This window comes from Bison bison, unplaced genomic scaffold (assembly GCF_000754665.1).
Source record: "Bison bison bison isolate TAMUID 2011002044 unplaced genomic scaffold, Bison_UMD1.0 scf7180017864458, whole genome shotgun sequence".
NCBI classification, from domain to species: domain Eukaryota; kingdom Metazoa; phylum Chordata; class Mammalia; order Artiodactyla; family Bovidae; genus Bison; species Bison bison.
In genome coordinates, this window is record NW_011495020.1 from 4,912,217 (window position 1) to 4,938,649 (window position 26,433).

The 26,433-nt window shown below is 47.1% G+C and overlaps 1 protein-coding gene across 5 annotated transcripts in view; it reads right to left on the reverse strand.

Annotated features, from left to right (window-relative positions):
- Positions 1-26,433, reverse strand: part of KIAA1211 (KIAA1211 ortholog) — a 185,735-nt gene that overhangs the window by 4,329 nt on the left and 154,973 nt on the right. For 3 of the 5 annotated variants that reach the window (XM_010859661.1, XM_010859662.1, XM_010859660.1), the window contains 7 exons: positions 26,087-26,222; positions 18,509-18,673; positions 15,533-15,601; positions 13,963-14,145; positions 10,523-13,358; positions 1,473-1,663; positions 612-774 (listed from right to left, as the gene is read on the reverse strand). In XM_010859661.1, the coding sequence (XP_010857963.1) occupies positions 612-774; positions 1,473-1,663; positions 10,523-13,358; positions 13,963-14,145; positions 15,533-15,601; positions 18,509-18,673; positions 26,087-26,206 (3,727 nt within the window). In that variant the 5' untranslated portion in view covers positions 26,207-26,222. Of the gene's footprint in view, positions 1-611; positions 775-1,472; positions 1,664-10,522; positions 13,359-13,962; positions 14,146-15,532; positions 15,602-18,508; positions 18,674-24,038; positions 24,061-26,086; positions 26,223-26,433 lie in introns of those variants that run through there. The other 2 variants (XM_010859664.1, XM_010859663.1) reach the window with 2 other exon arrangements.

The following is a 26,433-nucleotide window of genomic DNA, read 5'->3' on the forward strand; positions in this document are numbered from 1 at the left end:
ATGTGGCGTCAAAGGAAACAGGCTCCTGAATCCGCTTTTCAGCTCAGGCTTGATGTCAACTACTTGGCTTTGAGACTATCAAAAAACACTGGCTCCATTTAAATTCTACCTAAAATTCACCCTTTCCTCACATCCTAATATAATCTTGTCTCATCTTTTGTTTAGACGGTTCTTATGGTATGCAGTCTTCCTTGCTACAGGAAGTCAAAAAACCTCATCTTGTTGGACCACAGGCAATGGAGGTGGAGAAGGCTCATATTACCTTGTTAAAGGCTCAGGAATTTAACAAGCCACTTGATATCACATTGGTAATTTGAAATTAGCCATGGTTGGGAGTATTTACACCACAGAAAAGGACAAATACTACAAATCACAGGTATCTCTAATCCCTGAAGACCTGACTGTTAAATGTGTATCATCACCCCACTGATAGTGGGTATGTTTCTGATGATATTTATCCATGTCAGAGTTTATGAATGGGGTGGCAAGACAGCTTGTGCTCTGAAATGCCTAAAATGCTGTGCTAGTTTTTACACTGGAGGAAATAAAACATGCTTTAAGGGAAAAAACCTTTAAGTACACTTAAGTAGAAATGGACCTGTTCTCTCTACCTGTCACTGATGTAGGAAGAGTGTTGGCCTTTTTGAGTTGTTCTCTGCGCTCAAGCCTGGACACTGGTGTCTCTGGCTTCTTCTCTTCTGGCTGAGTGGTGGGCTTGTGCAGGGAACTAGCTCTGCTGACGCTGCTGCTTCCAGGCTGTGGGGTGACACTGACCTGCATGGACAGAAAGTCAGGGAAAGCATGTATTCATCCTAAAGACAGAGAAGGACTGACCATGCAAGGCAAAGCTGCTTAGAGGTTTCCATCAGCTGGCCACCAGCTTCTGCTCCCAGAGGAGGAGCCAGACTGCACAGGGAGCAGTGTGTGCTCAACCCTGGCCCCCAGCCAAGGAGCAGCTCAGTCAAATGTCCCAAAGAGGGGATGCTACAGGCTTTCCCGGAAGAGTCCCATCAAACTATACAATCAGAGCCACAGAGCAAGACTCCTAATTTCCTCTCGACCCACTGCTTAAAAGAAAGTTATTTTCGTTATTTTTCATATAACTGTTGTGTGCGAGGATTCTGCCAAATCAGGTTAACCTAAGAGCATAAGGAAACCAAATCAAATTTCTAACTGAAAATACCTCTTTGGCTTAACAGTGGTCAACTGATTTACTGCTCTACCATCTAAGTATTTTCCACCATTCCTGGCCAGCCTTTTCTCATTACTGTTGTTTTAAATCCTGAACTAAAAGAAAGCCAAGCTTGGAAGTTCCCTGGCTGTCCAGTAGTTAGGACTTGGCACTTTCACTGCCAGGGCCTCAGTTCAATCCCTGGTCAGGGAACTAAGACCCCACGAGCCTTGTGGTGATCAAAAAATAAAAGAGAGAGTGAGCCAAGCTCAGAGTTAAAGCCGAAGACCAGGCTACTTACTTGTTCTCTGGCGAGCTTCTCTGCCTGTTTGGCCTCCCTGGCCTGCTTCCTCTCTTCCCGAGTTGCCTGCTGCTCCCGAAACCCCTTCTGTTTCTGCAGCGCCAGCGTTATCCACAGTGGCTGCGCGGTCTCAACCTTCTCCACAAGTTTGGAGCCATCTAAGGAGTGTCTGCTCTGAAGCATCGGCTTTTCTATGGGGGAAAAAAGACAGACTGATATTGTGATATACTATAAGAAATACATATTTGATCTTTGTCCCTGTTTCTGGCACTGAATTCCTAAAACCCTTGCAATGTCCTAACTGATGAGAGCATAAAGGTCTCTTTTGTTCTGCTAAATGAGGTGATTCCTAGGAAGCATGTAAAGATGGAGTCTGGTTGGCAATATCCATGTGATCAGAGGGTTAGAACTTTGAGTCCCATCAAGCTCTGGGGAGGGGCAAGGGGCTGGAGGCTGAGTTCAGTCATCAATGGCTGATGACTTAATTGATCACAACTTTGTAACGAAGCATCCATAAATACTCAAAAGGACTAGTCTGGAGAGCTTCTGAGCCAAGAACACATGGAGATGCTGGAGAGTGACTAGCTCGGAAAGCATGGAAGCTCTACGCCCATTTCCCATACCTTGCCCTCTTCATCGCTTCCATCTGAGTTATATTCTTTATATATATATATATATATACAAACTTTTATGTATGTGTGCGTGTGTGTGTGTGTGTGTGTGTGTGTGTGTGTGTACACACAGGCTTCCCTGATGGCTCAGCAAGTGAAGAATCTGCCTACCAATGCAGGAAATACACGAGATGCAGGTTCAATCCCTGGGTCAGGAACATCTGGAGAAGGAAATGGCAACCCACTCCAGTATTCTTGCTTGAAAAATCCCATGGACAGAGGAGCCTGGTGGGCTACCATCCAAAGGGTCACAGAGAATCAGAAATGACTAAGCACAGTACACATATAAACGTTAAACTGATAACCTCGTAAGTAAAATGTTTCCCTGAGTTATGTGAGATCCTCTAGCAAACTAACTGAACAACGTGGATTTGCAACTGGCATCTAGTTTGGGGGCATTCTGGTAGGACTGAGCCCATAACCTGTGGACTCTAATGGTGTCTCCAGTAGAGAATCAGAACTGAGTTGAACTGACACCAGCTTGGCTATGTGGGACCCACACCCCACCACCCCACAACAGAATCAGTCAAGACAAAAAGCAGGTTTGCCCTGAAACTAACTGCTCACTCATCTCAGTCCCTCATCCCCTAAAACTGTGACATATTAATCAGACCAAGAAATAGTCAGCCATCCCTTTCTGACACAGTGTGCCAACGTCTGAGTGACTACCCTGCGTGGGAAAGTAGCATCTTCAATGGAAAAAAACAGGAGCATTTCTCTTTCCTCAAAATGGAAGAAAAAATCATCTCCACTGTAAAAAACATCTGGCCTACAGAGGACCCAGGTAGTTCTTTGATTGTTCTTTTTTTTATTGCTTTTTAAAATTTATTTTTTCAATGGAACTTCCTCCTCCCCCCGCCCCAACCCACACTGTCCCCTGACGAAACAAGTGGACCGAATGTATGAAAGAGGAAAAGGGGGCACTGCAGTGCTTAGTGGGGCTGCTAAGGGCACCAGGACTCAGAGGAAGACGGTGAGAAACGGTGGCTTTGGCCCATTGCCCTCATTTGATAGATGTGAGTACTTGAGTCCACAGCCATCAAGGGCAGTGACCGTGGTCATTTAGTGCACAGCTGAAGCCTGAGCCGAGGACTTGTGACTTCCGGTCTGTGCTCTTACCATGGTGGACTGTCTTGCCTGTGCAAGTCAGGGCAACAAGCTTCCCAGGTGGAGAGGATCAGAGGTTGAGTAATTGGGCTCTGGAATTGAGCAGACCCGAGTTTGACTTTATGTGACCCCAGAAAAGCTACTTAACTTCTCCAAGCTTTCATTTTCTAATCCGTAAACTAGAGTCAAGAATGGCACAGGCCTCATCACACTGATGTGAAGATTAAAAGGGGTCCTGGGTGTGAAAACGTTTAGAACAGTGTTTGGCATATAGTAACTGCTCTACAAAAGTAAGTGTTCTTAGAAATCCTCTGGTGATCCAGTGGTTAGAGCTCTGGCACTTCCACTGCAGAGGGCATGGGTTTGATCCCTGTTCAGGGACCCTCAGTCTGGGGAGCTTACAGATTGAGCCACAGACTGGGCATCCCAGTCCTAGTATCTTTTGTGGAGGAGACAAGTCCCCTTGGCTGCTGGAAGAACCTCTGGGACAGAGGGCTGGAGAAGCAGAGACCTACTCATGCGGATGGTGCATGCACTGGCTTGTCAACAAAGTGGAGAGAGCTCTGCACCGGTGGCTGCCAGCCTGCTGCACTCTCCAGTCTGAGCTGGGTGAACTCCTCAGCCTTACTCCACACCACAGTTTGGTGTGTGACCTGGGCCAACTGTCCCCTGGGAAAAGACATAGTCTAGCTACTCAGAGACAGACTGGGGGCCCTGAGATGTGATCTGGATGGGGTGGTGGCCATTGTCAGCATGTGGTTGGGTGGCCCCCAGAAGCCTGCTGCAGTTTTGTCTCCCAGCCTGGCAAGAAAGCCCCACCTGCTCCTCACTGCAGTTCAGTGCTGGTTCTGGAGCAGAATACCCTGGGAGAAAAGTGCCACAGAGGCAGCCAGATTTCTCGTGGCAGCATGGCCATCTCAATTCCTGCAGCCCCAGTCTCTCCACTCCACAGCCATACACTAGATCTGGGATGAACACGATGAGGAAGGGACAGAACCCTGGGCTGAGTATGAGCACAGCACCTACATAGGTGTGTAGGCCCTCTGTGAATGCACGGGCTTCACTTGTTTCAGCAATCCCCTCCTTTGGAGCAGGGCGTGCGCTCAAGGAGAACAGAGACTGATCAAGCCTGACCCACAAGGCTACTCTAATGACTGGGGAGCAGACCTCCCTGCTGAAAGTGTGGCAGCAGCCACAGAGCAGAGGGGAAGTCCCATCTCACATCCCACATAGGCTCTAGATCCCCCAGTACACACTCCCTCCTCAAGGTGATAATGGCCAGCACAACTTGAGGGAAAACGTGGCTGGCATCCGTATCAACCCAGCCTTCATACCAAAGACACTGGGCACACATAATCCATACAGGGATGCACCCATGTAAAAATACTCCAAGACCACAACAGATAATGTTTCTCCTAAATTCGTAAAGTAAAATGAAAAGGCAGAGGAACTACTCCCAATTAAAAAAGCAAGAGAAATTCCCTGAAATAATGAAACAGAGCTCACCAGTCTACCCAACCCCAGTTCAAAACAGTGATAGTAAAAATGCTAACTGAATTAAGAAAGATTACTAATAGAAATTCAGGTCACAGTAACAAGGAACTAGAAACTATAAAGATGAACCAATCAAAAATAGATAATTGCCAAGATTTAAAAAAAAAAGGCAATCTAAGAGCAATGAATAGCCAGCTAAAAGACAAAGAATAAGTAACCTGGAAGACAAGAATAATGAAAACCACCCAATCAGAACACAAGACAGAAAAACAAATTAAAAAGAAAATGAAAGCAACATACAAGATCTATGGTATATATAAAACTTGCAAACCTGTTTATAATAGGGGTTCTAAGAAGGAAAAAAGAGAAAGAAGATTGAAAATGTATTTGAAAAAACGGTGGCTGAAAACTTCCCAAAGCTAAAGAAGGAAACAGGAATCCAGGTACAAGAAGCTTGGAGGGTCCCAAACAAAATGAATCTAAACAAAACCACAACCAGACATATCAGAATTAAAATGGCAAAACTTAAAGAGAGAATTCTAAAGGCAACAAGAGAAAAACAGTCATTTACAAGGGGATTCCAGTAAGGTTATCAGCTGATTTCTCTGCAGAAACTTTGGAGGTCCCAAGGGAGTGGAGTGATATATTTAAAGTCTTGAAAGGTCAAAACTTGGAACTGAGAATACTCTACCCAATAAAATGATCATTAGAATAGAAGGAGAAAGAATTTCTCAAACAAGCAAAAACTAAAAAGAATTCAACAATAATAAATTTACTCTTACAGAAATATTGAAGTTTCTTCTCTAAATAGAAAAGAAGAATTTCTAGGACAGGGAAAATCATGACAGGAAAGGCAAACCTTCAGTAAGAACTGAAGATCACCCAAATAATCCAGTGTGTGTGCTCAGTTGTGTCTGACTCTTTGTGATCCTTTGCAGCCCACCAGGCTCCTCTGTCCATGGGATTTCCCAGGCAAGAATACTGGAGCAGGTTGCCATTTCCTCCCCCAGGGATCTTCCGACCCAGAGATCAAACCCAAGTCTCTCGTATTTCCTTCATTGCAAGTGGATTCTTTACCACTGAGGCATCAGGGAAGCCCCCCAAATAATCCAGTACTTAGATCAAAAAACAAACAAGTGTAAAAGCAGTTATAACTATAATAAGTACTAAAAGGATAATCATGAAGATGTAAAATAGGACAGCAAAATCACAAAACATGAGGGAGGAGAGTATAAAACTAGATCTTTTAAAATGTATTTGAACTTGAATGACTATCAGTTTAAAGCAAGCAGATATAGTCATGGGTCAACATACATGAACTCCATCATAACCACAAATCAAAAACATATAATAGATTCACAAAAACCAAAAATAAAAACTGAACCACATTACAAAAGAAAAGCATCAAACCACAAAAGGAAAAATAAAAAGAACAAAGAACTATAAAAATTACTGGAAAACAGATTAAAATGGTAATAAGTACATACTTATCAATAATTACTTTATGTTAAATGTCAAAGGACTAATGCTTTCATTACAGGGGGCACGGGTTTGATCCCTGGTCAGGGAACTAAGATCCTGCATGATATGCAGCATGGCCCCAAAAAATAGGAAAACAAAAAAGGACAACCCAATTAAAAAATGGACCTAAGAACTTTCTTGATGGTCCAGTGGTTGAGAATCCACCTGCCAATGCAAAGGACATGGGTTTGATCCCTGGTCCGGGAAAATCCTACATGCTGTGGAGCAACTAAGTCCATGCACCACAAGTACTGAGTCCAAGCTCTAGAGCCCCCGAGCCGAGACTACTGAAGCCCACATACCTACAGCCTATATTCTGCAACAAAAGAAGCCACTGCAATGAGAAGCCTGCCAACAGCAATGAAAAGTAGACCCTGCTCACCACAACCAGAGAAAACCCACATGCAGCAACAAAGACCAGCGTGGCCACAAATAAAATTTTTTTTAAAAAAATGGACCTACATAGATATTTTCCCAAAGAAGATACACAAATCGCTAACAAGCACATGAAAAGATGTTTGACATTGCTGATTATTAGTGAAATGCAAATCAAAACCACAGTGAGGTACCACCTCACACAGGTCAGAATGGTTGTCATCAAAAAGTCTATAGATAATATCGGAGATGATATGGAAAAAGAGGAACCCTCCTACACTGTTGGTGGAAATGTAAATTGGTGTAATCACTGTGGAGAACTTTATAAAGAACCACTATGGAGGTTCTTTAAAAAACTAAAAATAGAACTACCACATGATCCAGCAATTCCACTCCTGGGTATATATGTGGAAAAAATGAAAACTAATTTAAAAAGATACAGGCACCTCAGTGTTCATAGAGGCATTATTTATAATAGTCCAGATGTGGGAGCAACCAAAGTGCCTGTCAACAGATACCTGACTTAGGAAGATGTGGAGTGTGTCTATATTGTATGTTTATATATGGGCTCACACAATACACACACACACACATGTATACACAGGCTTCCCAGGTAGCACTAGTGGTAAAGAGCCCACCTGCCAATCAGGAGATGTGAGAGATGCTGGTTCTATCCCTGTGTTGGGAAGATCCCCTGGAGGAGGGCATGGCAACCCACTCCAGTATCCTTGACTGGAGAACCCCTTGGACAGAGAAGCCTGGTGGGCTACAGTCCATAGGGTTGCAAAGAGTCAGACACAACTGAAGCGACTTAGCACGCATATGTATACACATGTACATATATATACACACACCACATCTTCTTGGTTTCCTGGACTGGCATGTTGATCAGCAGTGTAAAGACCATATCTCCCTATTGGTTTCTGTTTATCCTATGGAAGAGGAGCCACAGTGGAATATTACTCAGTCATAAGAACAAATGAAATGTGGCCTTTTGCAGTAACATGGATGGACCTACAGAATATTATGCTTAGTGAAAAAAGTCAGAGAAAGACAAACACTATATGATATGCATAATCTAAAAAAATAATACAAATGACTATACAAAAAAGAAACAGATTCATAGGCAAAGAAAACAAATTTATGGTTACCAAAGGCGAGAAAGAGGTGGGAGGGATAAATTAGAAGTAAAGGACTAACAGATACAAACTTCTGTACAGAAAATATGGAAGCAACAAGGGTCTACTGTACAGCACAGAGAATTGTACCCAATATCCTGTAATAACCTATAATGGAATATAATCTGCAAACAAAATACACAAAAAATGAATCACTAGGCTATACACCTTAAACTGGCACAATATTGTATACCAACTACACTTCAATTTTTTAAAAAATAGAAAATACAGACAGACTCAAGGGAAGCTGGAAGCCCTGTGATGTGATGCAGGGAGAGACCTTGTACACGTGTCCTCACTTGCTTTGCTCACTTGTACTGAGGATCTGCAGTTCAGTGAGTTTATGACATATCCTATCTTCTTTGAAGCAAATGATCTCTTATGAAATGGACAGATGGTATAATGAAATTCCAGCAAACAAACACAGATTAAACATACTACTGATAATGCAAGCATAAGAACACAGCAAAGCTGTCACGTTCTTTGCCTGATACTCCGCGAAGCAATCAGATCTGACAAGAAGTTGGCCCAATAAAATAAAAATCTGCACCGTGATTTGCAATGTGGATTTACATCCATTGTTGTTTCAGTGAGTCTCAGCCTCAGTACATGCAGTGCTCCATGGGTTTTAGCTAATGATGGCACTACATACATACAATTAACAAATAAATTGGAGGTCCAGGCTTAACACTTTTATCCTGATAGGCATTCAGCTAAAGAATTTGGTCAGCCCAGGCCTGGAGTTGTAGTGTAAAACCCCAACAGTCTCAGGTAGAGACCACCATGTGGTCCTTGCTCTCACACTTCTTTTCTACCAAATAAAGAAAAATCCAGTTAGCAGAGACTGTCAGCCCAGAATCTCAATACTGAGAAAGAAAACAGGGGCAGCAACAGGTTTTGGTAAAAATTAGAAGAATCTCTCTAAGACACAGCAGCAGAAAACAGGGCGTTGTTTCTCTGGGAGAAGATAAGAGAATCAGAGAGCAGGTCAGCTGTGAGAGGAGCTCTGATGGTACCACAAAAGGGAACAACACAAAAGCTAAAGTCAAAACTGAAAACAGCGGTTCTGCTTCAAGACGGTGACGTAGGAAGATCCTAAGCTCCACTCTTCCCACAGACAACCAAGTTTACAGTCACATACAGAACAATTCCTTTGTAAAGAGATCCAGAAACTAGCTGACTGACTCCAGCACATCAGGGGAACAGAAACAAAAACCATCCATGGAAATGGGTAGAAGAGGCTGAGGCACAATCTCACCATAAACCCCATCCCCGGGCACAGTGATCCACAACCAGGAGGGAACTCAGTGGAATGCCCACTCTCTCTCTGAGAAGCAAAGGATTTGGACCCCCACCTCTGGACCTCAACTTTTAAGACTTCTACTTCAGTGACCGGCCCCCAAAACACCTAGTTCTGAAAGCCAACGGGGCTTATGTCCACAAGACCACAGGGAATCTAAGGCACAGCTCTTAACAGGCTTGTGGGGACTGCAGCTAACCCCTAGAGCCCAGTGCGGAGGTAAGACAACAACAAAAACCTGAAAATGGGCTCCTCTTCGGGAGGACAAACAGAAACCAATAGGGAGATATGACCTGGTGATGCTGATCAATGTGCCAGTCCAGGGAGCCAAGGACAGCTTGGTTAAAAAGGACGACAGGGTCTTCCATAAGGCAAGTAACCAAACCCATGTCCCTGAGGGAGTTCTTATCTCTGCAAAACCCACCCCAAATCTAAACAATTACCTAAACTTTCCCTAGAAAAACCTGAGGAGCAAATTTTGGGCTATGACTCAAACCTGACCACTTACTCTGCAAAACCAAAAAGTATCAGAGGAAGGTTTTTGGGGCCCCAAAGTCAAACCAAGTGATCACCACACTGCCCCAAACATCCAGTATGAAGAAACACGAGGGGCAGCCAGGAGTAAGGGTTGCCCTAAAATTTCCTTACCAGAGGGCTTCACAGTAGCAAGCTGGTGGGGCCAGGGCCCCACATACGCATATGCAGGGCCTTGTGCATAAACAGACAAAGTTGATTATGCACACTGCGGCTCCTTGCGGGGCTAGTTAAAAGCCCCCTGAGGTCCCACCTTAGTTTCTGTCGCTACTGCCCAGAAACAGAGCGCACACACTGGGGTAAGAAACCAGTCTTTATCGTCACTGTACAGGCCCCTCATAAAGATTAATGACACTTGGTTCCTAGTGGCTCAGACAGTAAAGAATTTGCCAGTAATGCAGAGACCCAGGTTGGATCCCTGGGTTGGGAAGATCCCCTGGAGAAGTGCATGGCTATCAACTCCGGTATTCTTGCCTGGAGAATCCCATAGACAGAGGAGCCTGGTGGGCTACAGTCCATGGGGTCCCACAGAATTGGACACGACTAAGTGACTAACAATTTCACTGTCAACCTAAAGTATATCAGTCTGTGCAGCATCTCTAACTTACTACTTGTGTAAGTAAGGGTCACTAATGGGTGTGAGCTGCAGACACGCACGTCAGTCCACGTTTCCAAAACTGTAAAGACAAGTACAGAGCCTCACTCTGACTCAGGAGTCATGGCCCTTGGGGAACGGGGCACCAGCCTCTAATTAAGGGAAGTGCTCCAACAACAGCTCCAGGGGCTACCTCCAGCCCTGGGCAGTTCTGCCTTTAGCTGTGACTCAGGAGGCTGGACAGAGGCAGAGCTTTGCGATCTACAGCTACGCACCTTTCCTCCCCGCCTCCGGCGTTGGGACAGGCTTCTCTTGCCCAGTGGATGGCACCGGGGAAGCCGGTTTCCTCTCGGTTTCCACCTCTTCCTCCTTATCCCGCTTCTGCTCCTTTCTCTCCTCAGGCGGCGGGGGTGAGGGTGGCCAGCCGCTGTCCCGGCCCTCCTTGCACGGCTCGATGGGCTCCATCTCGGGCTTCCCCACCCGGCGAGTCAGCAACTCCACCAAGTAGGGCCTGCTCACCTTGGAGAGCGGGGAGGGTGGTGGGGTCTGGCCCGCAGGCTTGGGCGCCAGGGCTGGCTTCTGGGACAGGGGCAACCTGTTTGCCGCCTTGTCCTGCTCCGGAGCCGGGGGCTGGCTACCTGCCAGTGGGGGTCCGGGCTGGGCCACAGGAGGAGAGAGGCTGGGAGGGCTTTCAGAGGAGTCCTTCCAGGGGGCCGGGGCTGGCTTCCTCTCTGGGGGGAGCAAGGGGCCAGGCTGGAGGGCTGCAGCCTCCGTCTCTGGCTCTCCATGTGTGCTCCCTGGGGCTGACGGCGCCCCATCGATACTGTCCCCTGTGCTGCTGTGCCTTTTCTTCTTCTTCTGTTCTGTTTGTTGGTCGCAGTGGAAGCGCAGGGAGTAGTTGGTCCTTCTCAATTTTATTCCAAAAAGGGAAGCTTTATCCTCTCCACCTGGCATCGTGGGCTCTGACTTTCCTGCTCCATCTGTGGTCTGGCCGTCTGAAGTGGTCACAGGCTCCACCTGGGCCACTGCTTTCTGTGGTGGGTAAGGCAGGCCTGGAACGAGGAAAGATGGAAGGTCTTTGGCAAATTTGCACCCCTCTGTGGTGTCCGTTGGCTCCTGGTGAGCCCTGGGTTTCTCTGCATCTTTCAGGGCCTCTTTAGTATCAATAGCAGGGGGCTGGGGCACGGCCTCTTCGCTGGGTCCCGGCCCGGATCTTTTCCTGATGCTCTCCCCTTCCCCGCCCCCATCGGAGAACTTCTGCCAGGCAGGTTTAATGGAGAATTTGGCATTTACGGGCGGGGTCCTCCGGAGGTTTCCGCGGGAATCACACCGGCCCCTGGGCGTGTGCTCATCCCCGGCCCGAGACTGCTCTCTCTCGCCACGCTGGTCACTCTCTGAGCTCTTCAGGATACGGGATCGAATGGAGGCCCATTCAGCGAGCGCAGCTGCGCTGCTTGGAGACTCTGGTGGGGGCCTGGTCTTCGCACTGCCTGCCCGGGGTTCCCCCAGGGCTCGGGGTGGGTTTTCCAGGGCCGGGACATCCACCAGCTTCTTTTCTTCCGACAAGCCCAGGAGAGATTTGCACGCAGTGTCCTTGATCTGGCTCAGGTTGACGGCCGGGCCGCAGAGCTGGGCTCCGGTGACCAGAATGGCCGTGTGGGGGATGCTCAGGGTTGAAGGCAGGGCGTGGGAGGCTGGGCTGGCTTTGGGGGCCTTGGGCTCTTGGGGAGCTGAGGTGAGCCCCTCATCTTTCATGGGCTTCACTGGGCTCAGATTGACTTTGGGGAAGAGAATTTGCTTCCCTCCCGATGACACCTGGAAAGTGTAGGGTCTGGGCATGGTCTGCCTCTCATCCACCTCCTGCCATCTGAGTTCCTCCAGCTTTCTGTCTGTTTCTGGAGTGGCAGCTTCCTTCTTCTCTCCTGGCACCAGCATTTCTTCCACCTGGGCCTCTTGCTTCTGGGGAGGCTGCATGTTGGTTTCTTCCCTCATTTCCTGCCGTCCACAACCACGATCCCCAGGAACATCCTCCTGCTTTCTGGGCTGCTCCCCCGATGTCTCAGTGGCCTCTTGGCTCTGCTTTACCCAAATACTCGGTTTCTCGGAGTTTTCTCTCAGCTTTTCGAGTTTCAGGTGATCTTGCTCTTCTGCTTTCTCTGCGAAGTCACTCTGAAATGGGCTCCTCAAGCCACTTTTGTGGTCCAGCTGCGGCTGATTCTCCTCTTCCACTCTCGGTGCTTCCTGAAGCTTCTTCTCCACTTCCTGCCTCCTCTTGGCCTCCCAGTCTTCTCGCTTCTTCAGTTCTTCCCTCTTCCTCACCTCCTCCTCCTCCTCCCGCCATCTCTGGGCCTCCAGTTCCTCCTGCCTCCTGAGCTCCTCCTGCCTCCTGAGCTCCTCCAGCCTCCTGAGCTCCTCCTGCCTCCTGAGCTCCTCCATCCATTTTTCCTCCTCCAGCTCCCGCTGCCTCTCCTCCTCTTCCAGCCGCTGCCTCTCCTCCTCTTCCAGCCGCTGCCTCTCAGCTGCCCACCGCCTCTGCTCCTCCAGCTCCTCCAGTCTTCGGAGTTCCTCCAACTCTCTTTCCTCCTCCTGCCACAGCTTCTCGGCCTCCTGCTGGCTCCGAGCCTCCATCTCCTCCTGCACCAAGCATCTTCCCAGGTGCTGCGCCTCTTCCTCTGGGCACACGGGCTCCTTGGCCTCCGGGAGTCCTCCCTCCTCTTCCTCCCTCTGCTCTGGGCCCTGGGAGCCCGGCTCTTCCAGGCTCTGCGTTTTTTCTTCACGTTGCCTCTTCTTTGCCTCTAGCTGTATTTCTCTTTCCTCTTCCTCCTCCTCCTCTTCTTCCAAGAATTCTTGCCTTCTATTCTCCTCCCAAAGCCTCCGCTCCAGAGCCTGGAGCCTCTGCTCTTCCAGGCGTTGCCTCTCCGCAGCTTCGGCCTTTTGCCGTTTGCACTTGGCCTCAAGTTCTCGCCAGTATTCTTCCTGGCGTCGCTTCTCTTCCTCCGAGTCCAGCGGCTCTGGCTCTCTTTCATGCCAGATTGGCTTTTCTTCTCCAGGGTGTCCGTTCTGGTCCAGGGACAGCTGATGCAGGAGGCCACCATGCTCATTCTGTCGGTCCTAACGTGGGTAAGGGAAACAGAATTAGCTTTCCCTGTGCACAGGCCACCTTTATTTACAATCCCATTCACCAATGTGGGTGGCCCTCCTAATCGTGAAAGAGGGACCACGTTCAAGCCAAAGACACAGGTCACCTCAGGCAGGGAAGAACTTCAACCGTTGGGTTTCCTCTCTATATGTCATCCTCAAATTCTTTTTTCTTAATACACATGCATAATCATAGGAAAACCAGTAGCCCAGCATTAGAAAGGTGAGGAAAAATAAGATTAGCACATCATCAATGTCCCCTGAAACTTATGACTCAGAAGTCTAATCAAACTGAAGAACCTTTGACTCAGGCTATGGCATAGGAAAGTGAGCCATCTGTCTGCTGCAAAGCAAAATGTCTGAAGCCCCTCAGAAGGAAGCCTTTCTCTCTGCGGTCCACCAGCCACTGATGGGGGACAACAGGTCAGAAAGGGTGGTGGAAAGGAAATGGGCCCATTCACCCTTGTGCCGGCAATAGAGCCATATCCCCGACAGGGAGAGACCAAGTCCCTTCCCTAGGCCCCTCACAGCACCACCCCGCTAGGCAGCATCAGGATGTCTGCCAGGCCATACATACCCCGACAAGTCGCCTGTGCTTCCTTGACACCCTCTGGTTTTTTGGCTTAATGGACAGTTTGTGCTTGGCGGCACTATTATCCAGTCGGGCAATGGCCAGGGGGATGGCATCCAGGTTGACACTTTCGATGGTGCCAGCAGAAGAAAGGTGCCTCTTGGGCCGGGATGGTTTAACTGGAGCAACCTACAGTGGAGATTGAAAATATGCAGTCAGTCCAGATGAGAGAAGAGCCTGCAGGGAATCTAGCATGGCGGCCCTTGTTAGAGTCTGCTCCTGGCCCAGCCTGGCCAGGAGATGCTGTCAAGCGCAGGGGGTTCATGGGCACAGTGAAGTGAGCACTGCTTTTAGAACCAAAAGACACTGAGCATTTGTTTTGCCAGTGATATCCGTATTAACTGGTAAAGGCCATTTAATCTCTCAGGGACTAATTTTCCTACTGTGAATGATATGTGGGTTAGATTAGATCGGGGGTCAGTAAGACATAGTCAGGGGTCCTGTCTGGGTAAAGTCTTGCTGGTACACAGCAACACCATTGCCCGTGGCTGCTTTTGTACTACAAAGAAGAGCAGAACAAAGGAGAGTCTGGTAGTTGCAACCTTATGGCCACAAGGCCTAAAATAAACAGTAGTGTGCTAAGCCCTGGACAAGCTCATCGCTATGCTAACAACACTGTAACTCTAAGCACCTTCCATTGCCACAGACTTGTACACACCTCAGCCCTTACTTTAGCCCCTTCGGAACAGGTTTCAGTGGAATGCCGAAAAGTTAAAAACCAGAAATACACATAAGTGAAGAAATGTTTATTGAAAGAAGGAACAATAAGTTCTCCACCTAGGGCATAAGATGTGTTATCGGCAAAAATGCTTTGCCACAATCACGCCAGAGTCACAGGGCACTGGTGCACTGAAAGCAAAAAGGAGGAGGCCCCCAGGTGAGAACGTGAAGGGCAGTTCTTCAAAGGATGAACTGCAGAACCACTTGCAGCTCTGTAACACAGGTATGTATGGTCACTTAAAAACCACAACCTGAGACCAATCGTAAACATTTAAGACGTGGATTCCATCCCCTGGCTGGGAATCCCCTAGAGGAGGAAATGGCAACCCCCTCCAGCATTCTTCCCTAGGAAATCTCATGGACAGAGGAGCCTGGCGGACTACAGCCCGTGAGCTCACAAAACAGCTGGACATGACTTAGCGACTAAACAACAATAGAAGGATACTCTTTCCTTACAGGCTCTTCAACTTCAGGTATTCTTGAATGTCTTTTTCAATGGCTTACCAGTGTCTTGAAGTATTAATACATGAGGCTGTTAGGAAAACTACCAACACCTGAGACTCCAAACAGACTTGGCGAGAGCGTGGCAGTTTTTCAGAGCAGGGTTCAGTTCTAGCCATTGCATTGCCATGGAAACAGATGCTAACATCTACCACTGGTTGAACTTTGAAGGGATTTACAGTAATAGATGAAGGCAGCATTTATGAATGGAAAAATGAGGCAGCAGCTCGCCCAACAAAAAGAAAAACAGAAGTTAAACTAAGGAAGCTACACACACAAGTTCAAATCACATTACCTTCTCTTCCATCTCACTTCTGGCTCCCGGCAGATTCAGAGGACTTGGAGAACTTGGCGTCTCACTGGACTGGAACGGCAGAGAGAGTGCTCAAGTCAAACAGGAGCACAGGAAGTCCTGGGCAAACGCAGCCAGCGTCTGTGTGGAGGGCCACCCCCTCCTCTGAGCAGAGAGTGCTGGCAGGTTCACGGTGGAGACTCTGCTCGTGTCCGGATTCCACCAGGGCTCCGGAGGCTCAGTATTCACTCCCCTCTCCCTAGAGTTCAATTCATTTCCCATCTGGGTAGGCTCCAAACTCAGTCCCTGATGTGTTTCCCCACTGCTGAGAGAATCAGGGACTGCCCTGTCGCCAGCCAGGCAGAACTCTGACCTCACAGCTTTCAGCCTGGCTGGCTGCCTTCCACCCCCTTCACCTGCCAGACCTCTTCTCCATAAGAAAGCAAGGGGGCCCTTCCAGTGGCACACACAGGCCTGTGCTGAGGAGGTAGGCAACCAGAGGAGGGGAGAAAACGTTGGCGGAAGGGAGGGAGGGAGAGAGGAAAAGAGAGAAGAAGAGGAAGAAAAAGGCTAACGATTCACATCCCAGTCGCCTTGCAGGTCCTGGGTATATCACGCATATCACGTCACGTGTGCCAGCTCTACCTGCTGCCTCCTGTCACCTATGTTTACAAAAGGTTCTCACTGCCCCTTCCGGATCCAGAACATCATCTCGCCCTACCTCAGTCCATTTTCTGCACAACAGTTAGAAGCATCTTTAGAAAACATAAAATCAGATTGTATCACTGCCCTGCTGAAAATTACTCAGAGGGGAACTTCCCTGGCGGTCCAGTGGTTAAGACTCCACACTTTGGATGCGGGGGTGCGTGAGTTCAATCCCTGGTCAGGGAACTAAGATCCTACATGCCTCATGGCACAGTCAAAAGGTAAAATAAGATACTAAGATAAAAATAATAAAAAATAAATTCAAAAATTTCTCAGCAGTTTCCTATCACTTTCCAAACAATTCACCCCTTCTCCCGTGGTCTGAAGGACCCAGTGTCTACACTGTGATCCACAGCCACCCCTCACCCTCATCCGCACTAGCCTGCTTTCTGTGCCTCCTTCAGGACAAACAGTTCCGTCTCTGGGTGTCTGTACTTGTTCTTCCTTGTGCCAAGAACACCCTCCACACCTTCTCAGGGCCATCTGACATCCTTATCTAAAGAAGCAAACCCCTCTCCAACCACATTGCTCACTTTTGTATCACCCGGTTTCATTTTCTAGGCAGCATTTTTATTAATCCGAAATTATGATATCTATTTGCTGAGTTGTTTGTTGTGAGACGCTCCTCTCACTAGAATGTAAACTGCACTACGGCGGTCCTGTGTTTACACTGCGATCCCTCAGCTGAGGGGGCACCTGCTGAACGAACGACCCACCTTGTCCCCCAGCCCACTGTGCCCTGTGCTTATCAGATCCAGTGACAGGGAAGACAGTTGGTCCAGAGGAATCCCTGAATCAAGGCTGATGGCTGATGTTCCTTCCCAGCACTCAAGAGACTGGAGATGAGGACTGTTGGACCAGCCAAGAGAGAGGGCCCTGTGCCTGCTTCACCTATCACCCACAGGTGTGGGTGCCAGGGGGCATCAGGGCCAGGCCCAGGCAGAGACAGACAGCGAAGAAGACTGTCATCTTTTATCTCCTTCCTTCTTTTGCTCTACAACTTGGAGAGCACTTATCTTTCTTACTATTCTTACGATGCATTAGCTGATAATTAGTATGACTTTTTCCAGGGGCACTTTAGTAACACTCAACATCATTTCAGGCACCGTGGTAGGCATAGCACAAAGAATGCTTTCTTGTAAGCATGGGAAGACTCAGAGCCTCAGCTAAGAACCGCTATCTATCTACCAGTAGGTAGGTAGGACTGTTTTTCCCATAAGAGGCCTTCCCTCCTTTTCCCATAAGAGGCCCGAAGGCATTCCTGCTGCTGCTCAAGGGACTCTTATTTCAGGATCTGCTCAGAGTGCTTCCCTCAAAGTGTCAAAAGAATGGACTTCTCTGGGGGTACAGTGCATAGGAATCTGCCCACCAATACAGGGGACATGCGTTTGATACCTGCTCTGGGAAGATCCCATATGCTGTGGGCTAAGCCTGTACACCGCAACTGAGTCGGAGCCTTAGAGCCCACAATCCACAACTACTGAGCCTGCGTGCTGCAGCTACTGGAGACCGTGTGCCTACAGCCCATGCTCCACAACAGGCGAAGCCACCATAGCGAGAGGCCCTCGCGCTGCAACGCAGAGCAGCCCACGCTCGCCACTACTAGAGAAAGCCCACGCACGGCAACAAAGACCTAGCACAACCATAACTAAACTAAAAAAATCAAGAGACAAAATTTAGATAGGATAGTGCTGGATCAACGTGACTTTGCACACTTAGTACACTTAAGCTGGTCCGTTTGAATATTCTATTCTTGTGCAGCACCTACTTCATTCTTTTCTCATTTCAAGTCAGTCCAGTTCCCCAAGTAATTATTCAGTGCTCCTAAGTAAGCAGTGATGATATCCTGGGGAGACAGATGTGTAAGATCCAGTCTGTCCTCAAGGAGCTCAACAGTTTGGAAATGGAGAGCAAACAGTTATATGGCCACAGATGCAGAGCACAGACGTGTAAGAAACACTCAGGATGCACAGTGATGGCAGAGAGGGGACAGTGCAGCTCAGGGGTGAGGGCAGCCCGAGTCTCCAAAGAGTTAAGCAGAAGACGCTGGGAAGAGGGGGTGCAAAGGGCACATCTCCCTCACCTCCCCCTCTTCCCAACTGGCTCCCCTGCAGCTCAAGGCACTTGCGCCGGACGTGCTGGGCTACTCCTCAGGAAAGCTTCTTCCATCTTATTCCCCACCCTGCAGACCCCGGGCTTAATGACGCCCGTGCCCACTACCCAGCCTCCTCCCGGCCTCGTGAGCAATCAAGTCATTCCCTGGAGGAGCTTTACTTTGTTCTCGGTGTCTGAGAGGATGAGGTCTTGCTGAGTCACAACTTCCACAGGACTGGTGAGGAATGGGTCCTCTTCGAAGCGAGCCTCGCCACTGTCTGCCTTCTTCATGGGAATGGCGTTGGGTGGTGGCTGCCCAAACTTGATGTTCTTGCCCAACTGTCGCTGGAGAGAAACAAAAGAAGGACGTTCTGAAGCAGTGAAGCGGTTCACAATAACCACAGTCAGGTTCCCCAGCATAGCTAGCGGGCACTGAGGCATATTCTCTACGTGACTGGTTTCTAGACTAGACACCAAGCCAGAAACCCCTGACGCAGTCCTGTAATTACTGAGTCTCCTTCCCAGTATTTCCTTTTCTTTCCCACCTTTGAGCCATGAGCCTTTTCATCCAGCCACCTCTTTCATGGAGATGCCAACATTTCCAAGGGGGGTAGAGAGATCATATTTCTGATCAAAAAAGTTGGGTATGACAGAAATTTTTTGATTTTTGTCAAAAAATCAAAAGTCTTTCAAAGGCACAAAAGTACTTGAAAGGTACAAAAATTATATAGAAAATAGTTTCATGAGCTGCAAGAACCCCTGCGGGAAATCAAGACTGTTGTGGCTGCACAAAGGAACCCTCCAGCCCCTTTTGGACACATTCCCCTTGAATATTTATTTCATCTACCTTCCTCACCAGCCCCTAACTTGAACATCCTGTTTGGGTTACAGTGGGTACCGCGGCCAAGGGGAAGAAGGCCCCAGGCCAAGAAGTCTTTCCATGATTGATGCTAAACACACGGAAAAGATGAAAGCAATCTTGTTCTGCCACTAGGATGTCCTCTTTGCCTTGCTGCAGCTGCCCACTGTGACCACAGGCCAGAAGGAACACAGTGGATCAGAGGAGGCTGCTGGAGTAAGGGCCAGAAAGAGACTGATCACTGGTGGGAGGGAGCTGAATGGACGGTGGCAGGAGGGTAAAGGACAGAAATTAGGAAGAAAAAGAGTATTTAGAATTAAAAGCTGGATTAAAAAGGGAATTATTTTAAAATATATAAACAAAATAGTTTTTAATATGAGGCAAAATATTTAATGGGCTTGATAAATTAGATATAAAATATTTAATATGTACAGAAAATGAATGACATTGAGGAAGAAAAAGAGGTAAGCTGTGGTCATCTGAAAGAAGACTGTAATGAATCGAATATATTGTAGAAATTACTGCCTTTATCTACATCGGGGATTCTCAAGCTCGGCACGATTGACATTTGAGGCCAGATAATTCTTTGCTGTGGGGAGTTCTCCTGCACATCATGGGATGCTTAGCATCACTCCTGCCCTCTGGACACCAGACGATAGCAGCAACCCCTGTTCACTTCTGTCTGGACAACCAAAAAAATGCCTCCGGGTGTTGTCCAATGTCCCCTGGCGGGGAAGATCGCCTCTGGCTGAGAACTACTGCTCTAGACCTAGGTCTTTTATGATTCAAAAGAAAAAAAAAAAAAACCAGAATACATCATCTGATCTTTATCTTTAATGTGGCTAATATTTAATCCCACAAAGCTGCAAAAAGCCTTAGCAATCACATTATCGGAACTCCTCGTTTTACAAAAAAAGTCAAGATCCAGTGACTGGCCCAAGCTTATGGAATGAATGAGTGGTACCAAAGGGACCTGAATCCACGTCTTCTAAAACATATTCAGTGCTGTTTTCATTGTGCTCCACTGGTTCTCATAAATTTACACTGAACTTTCCTCTTCTTACTGGGACAGAAAGAGAGGATCCGGCGTTTTTACCACCTTACTGAAGGTGGCCTCCCTTGAGGAAAATGCCCCTTTTCTCTCTGAACTCAAGAGTATCAAATCCACCTTCACCCAACTCCCCCTCGGCTTTACATGGTGGACGGTGAAATTGCAGAGACATGAAAGAGATGAGCCCCAGGTCCCCTCCCCGCACCCCGGGCACCCCAGCATGCCAAGTCAGGAGCACAGAGAGACAAGGACTCAGATTTGATCTGCTGTATCTCAGCCTGAACCCGGCGCCCCCTGACACCACGGGGAGGGAGCACACATCCAAAGCCCAAGTTCAGCCAGTGAAGTACAGCTTTTATAGCCTAAAGGGGTTTCAGGGAGGAGAAGGCTGCAATAGGGTGTCTTCTAAAATGAGTTTAGCAGGAAGCAGCAGTTAGTGTCTACTCTAAGCAGATCAATAAGCAGGCACAGTTAGAACAGCCGATGGTGTTAGACAAGAGGACATGGTGTAACAAAGCCACAGGCCCTGTGGCACTCTTGCTGCCCTGTGGGAGATGCATGGGGGCCTGGGCAGGAGTGGCAGGAAGAGCTCCTGCATCCTAGTCACAGTCTGGGCAGGGGTTCCCTCTGGGACTCCCAGCCCAGCCTTTGGTTGACCAGTTATCTCTTCTCTAAGTGTGCTGGTAAAGAGCTAAAAATTTTTATCCAATCACCCTAGAATGAGACCTCCTGTGTCAGGGTCTGCCACCTACCAATGTTCTTGAATATCTAAAATGAGGGTATTTCTTCTACTCAGAATGGAAAGAATAATTCTTTAATGAGTTCCCCAGGAGACTAAGCTTAATACATTAATGCTCTTTCGTTAGGATTTTGGCCACCATCACAAAAAGAATGAATGTGCTGATTTTTTTGTTTGTTTTTGTTAGAGCCCTTTTTAGAACACTGATGTCAAGTTCACATTACTTATATTGAAATAAACGCCGAAGATGGGATGGTTATTGTGGCTACCAAAGGAAAATGAAAGAGAAAATGGGGGGGAAAATATTAGATGTGATAAGAACAGGTGAAATAAGGTACGTGGGACAAAACTGGGGAAATGGAGAGCATGACGTTAAGAAACGAAGTTGAGAGTTAAAGTAGAAAATTGAGAGGAGGGTGCAGGGGGCAGACAGGAGGCCCAGGGAGGAGAATCTGCAGCCCTGATGGCAGGTACAACAGCTGAAGGGGGCAGGATGGGGGAGATTGGAAAGGAGGGAGAGGGAGAGACAGGGAGGGAATGAGAATGTGTGTGTATCTGAGGGTTGATTTATGTCGTGGATATGTTCATCCTGGCAAAAGAAACACAATGCTGTTGCCTTTGAGAATGACAATGAGCATCTCCATAAAGTAGCTGATTTAAAATTCCTCCAGAGAAAACAAATTCAGGCTGCTGGTTAGGGAGCTTGGGAGAAGGGTGAGGGAAGGAGGAGGGGAGGACCCAGGTCATGCAAAAAGTGACAGCCACCATCCAGGGACAGGAAGGCAGCCGCTCTGTCCAGACAAAGGACTGTCCTCGCAGACACACCCTGCAGTGGTCACAGGCCAGGGCAGGGCTGCAGGGCCAAGGCCATGGTGACTGAGCCTCAGGCTCTCAAGGCCAAGGCTCTTGTACCTGATCTGTGGTTCCTGCTCCAAATGTTTCCTTCGGCTGACTCAGAGGGGACGGGGCTGCTGGACACTTTGTCTGACTTTTTGACAACTAAAAGATGACTGCCAAAACCTATCTGCCATCTCAGATGTCAAACGAATTGAATACAGGGATAAATATGGCTTTTTGGTGACTTTTATTCTGCCCACTACTCAGGCATTGTCATGGGAAGAACTGTGACACAAGCAGTCACTCAAAACCAGACCGTTAAGATGAGCTTGCCCTTAAGCTTCCAGGGAAATAAACTATTACCACTCCTTCCATCTATAGACAGATGTATTTTAATAGATATGTATATTTTTACATATCCATGGATTCTTTATATGCACTGAGATAATAACCAGAGGGGAGAGTGGAACCTCTGTGCCTAAACTGAGTCCGTGTTACTTATGGCAATGAATGGAGTTACTGTTAGACTGGAATGTGAGCTAAAGGGGCGATATTTTATTCATTCAAATTTGGCCATTTGGCTGTAAAATGGAATGCTGGAGAATGATATTATAGGAATGCACATCTATATTTATGAGGCTCTTTTCCTATGGTGTAGAAATTCCAAGCACATCATATTCTGTAGCTCTCACATTGCCAATTTAGATTTCCCCAGATTTTTCATAGCCATCTTTCATACTATAAGAACAAGGCAGACAGAAAATAAAATTGCTGTCTTCTCGAGCGAACTCCAGATACTCCCATAGTTAAAATGAATTTAAGAGAATAAGCAAAATCAAACACACACAGATTTAAAGACATCTGCTCTGTGCAGAAGTGGTGAAGAGCAGGTATTTATCCTTTGCGTCGACAGCTGCACGAGGTGCTCAAATCCTCAAAGGTAAGACACTTTGGCATTTTAAAGTGAAATCCAGCCCAGCAGGAGACAGCAGCTACTGAAGACAAAGGTTCTTCCTCCTGAGCTAAACAGTGCGTGGACTAATAGACTAAGCATTTTCTGACAAAGCTCTGGCACTATTCTAAAAATCACCTGCGGGCTTGGACTGTGATATTCCTGATTCCTACCATCAGTAGGTGCATACATACTTCACAGCCTGGTTTGCTCTGAAATAAATAGGCACCTCCCTGATATGTGCTCTGGGAACATCAAGGTCATTGGAGTCCAATGCATTGCAGTGCAAAGCTTACAAAGCCACTCCGTGCTCTAGCAGATGAACAGTGACTTTCTATAAGTGGCAGATTTTAAGAACTGGAGGGGCTCTTCAGATCATCCATCACATGCATCCTCTTGTTTTTCAGATGAGGAATATGAGGGTCAGAGAGCTTTAAGGATTTGTCCTGAGGCCACAAAGCCAGGTGATGGCAGAGGCCTGTGAGGCATTTTTTATTTCACTTTCTGGCCATAGAACAACTGACTGTTATGTACAGGGTCCTCAAAAAGGACACCACTGTCATTTCTGTCCCTTATAACTATCCTGTATATTAAAATTTGTTCTATGCACATGCATTATCTTTATACTCAGGGAAAAAAAGGTAATTTTTCTTTTAAAGGTTCAATTGCTTGCTACAGAAATTTTGGCAGGTGGTAGATTCACATTGTTCAGGAAAGAGTAGGCTTATTTATGCTCTATTCAGTCATTCTGTACTCAGCAGACGGATACGAACCATTACTGGTACAACCTAGGACAGTTCTGGCTGAGATGACTATATGTGGACACTAGGGGGCAACCTTTCCAAATGCAGTCATTACAGGCACAGCTCTGGTTTCCATGGGCTGGGAAGTTTCTTGAGCCAGAAAAAAAACCAAACACGTTTTTGGGGTTTTTTTTTGTTGTTTTTTTAATGGCATTCCAGTAGAAATCTCATTTCAAAAGAATGTCTTAATAATGGTGGCAAATTAGCTTGCTAGGACATTTACTGTCAAATAGGTGTTATCCACTACTCTCTTTTTAAAGTAAACATACACACATACACAAAGACAATTCCAGACATAAAAAACATACATGCGTCTGACATAAATAAACACCCTCATTCCATGCTGGAGTCTACGAGGGAGTAGTCTTTTATGCTGCTTACTAAGCATCAATACCAGCATAACGTTTTTATGGAAAAATGCAAAGCATTCATGCAAGTTAATAAGTTAACTACTATTTCTATGACTTACCAGGAACATACTGCTTAGTCGACTGAAAAATAAAGCACAGTCTTTTGGGGGTGATACAGTGATATCTTATGGCACTCCAAAAATCACATTTGCTAGGATAAGGGTCCCCATTTCCCTCCTTGAAAAGCAAAAGTCTCTTTTATTATATTGTTTCAAAACATAGCATTAGAGCTGTAAGGAAGCTTATGCATATCCATGCAGCAGAAGCAAAATTAGGCAGACCTCATGTGAGTACATGTCGTCCAGAGGAGAGCGTTCAATTAGACAGCTATTCTGTCTCCCTCACATTTCTCCTCCTGCATTAACAGAACTGTCGCTTCAGAGAAGTTAGTTGTTTTACATTTTATTAATTATGAAATCAGATTCCTTAAACTTATGCCTGACACCATTAACACAAACAACAGGCATTCACATATTTCTACTGAGTTTCTACGTTTTTTTTTTTTTTTTCTACGTTTTCAATGTTGCAGAATTATCTATTTTTTACAACTCCAAATCCACTTCATGGAGTGGTGCTGGCATGAGGTGTGGATTACACAGGTGTTGCCGTTTAAGACAACAGACTACTACCTAATTTTTAAAGAACTCCTTGAAAGCCCTTGTGAAATACAGTTGGTTTGTAGGCTGAGACCTGCAGGTCACTCCCCTTAGAAAGGGACGATTATGAGGGTTCATTACTTCTTAGGAATAATATGCAGGAGCCAGAAACTTCAAGAAGGAAAGGTGAGGAGGAGGGGGGCAAGGTCAAGGTTTTCTTCGGCCATCACTGCCCTTTCCTCTTCTCCATCTGAAGAGAAGGGACTAAGGCCAACTTTCCTTTCTGAGTCTATAAAATGTGTAGCAGTATGGCCAGCAAGAACCAAGAACGGGAGCTAGTCAAGATGTGCTGGAATTTGAAGGAAGTGCCTAGGTTAGTTCTGAGGGCAGGACTATGGCCTTGGGCAGTGAGGTGGTAGGTATAAAGATCTAGGCAAGTCTGGGTGTGGTTCCAGGGTGTTGGCTGTTTCCCAGCTGCCATATGCTATATTTAGCTGAGTACATGTGGAATATGTAACCAAACACAGGTCACAAAATACATAGCTTAATATTCAGTAGAAACAAGAATATTTCAAGCAAGTAGAAAACTCTGAGTACCATGCTTCATCATGTCAATAGCTACTCAAGCCAGCTGTCTCCTTTGTTATTTTTTTGCTTGGTTCATTCATTCATTTGTTCATTCACTGTTGCAGACTTACAAACAGATTGAAACCAGCACACCAGAGTCCCCTGTACACAGTCTGGATCGCCTCCAAGCAACCCAAGCTCAGAGAAGTGCTTGCTTAGGCACTTCTGCCGGGTGAGTGAGTTCTACTGAGCACTCGGGCAAACCTACGTTGTCGGATTGCAGGGGTCTTCGCTCCCCTTGCTTTTCCTGGATTTCCCGTTATTTCAATCTCATTCAGTGAAGAATTATTTTATCTTCATTATTAAAGGAGTTACCACCTGAGTCAGTTTTATGGAGGAAAACTGCCCACCTCTGCAGCGCAAACAGGAGGGAAGCGGAAGAGCTTCACAGTGTCCCTCTAGGACAGGGCGGCTCAGGGAAGCCAGGGTCAGAAACACAACAGAACCCGTGACAGCCATTCACTGTCCAAGCACAGAGACTCAGAGAGGGTGCGTCTGCTGTGCATGCCTTCAGCCGGCAGTCAACCCTACGCTCAGGGATTACGGCCAACACTCAGTGGTAAGGAGTGCTCTCCTCCCACCCAAGTTCTGCAGCTTCTCTAGGGTACCTGTCTTCATTAAGTCCAGTTAAAAATGAGGAAACACCTTGAGAGAAAAGGAGAGGGGGTGTTCTGAAGGTGGGTACAACATGACAGTGTATCTCTCATGGCTGCACAGAAGCTTCCAGAGAACTAAGCCAGGTTTGAGAAAGCAAACATTCTCACCGGGAGTTACCCCTGGACTTCCCAATCCATGACTCAAGGCCAAGCCAGGGACCCTTCCCACTTCCCTCCATGGCCGCCCCCCTCCCCCTTCCTATGCCTCTGACTTTCAAGCTGTCTTACCTGAAGAGTTTTGACTTTGCCCAGGATGTTGTCCTGTGACATTGCTTGAACTGTCTGCTCACTTTCTGCTCCCCCATCAGGGATAAAAATACTGTCATGAGAAAATGCCCGGGTTCCCATAGAATAGTTGAAGGACCTGGAATGCAAATCATGTGCTTCATTTTATTAGGATGATAAGGCTTCTTTTGGCAATTCCATCATCTCCTGTTCCTCCTGATTCAGGGGACTCCACCCACATCCCCAATCTCACTCAGAAAGCACTTCCAGCCCGCTGTCCTCTTCTGCAAGGGGTCAGCCAAGTAGCTGGGCAGACGGAAGTGTCCCTCGGGAATAAGAGAGCATGTCTC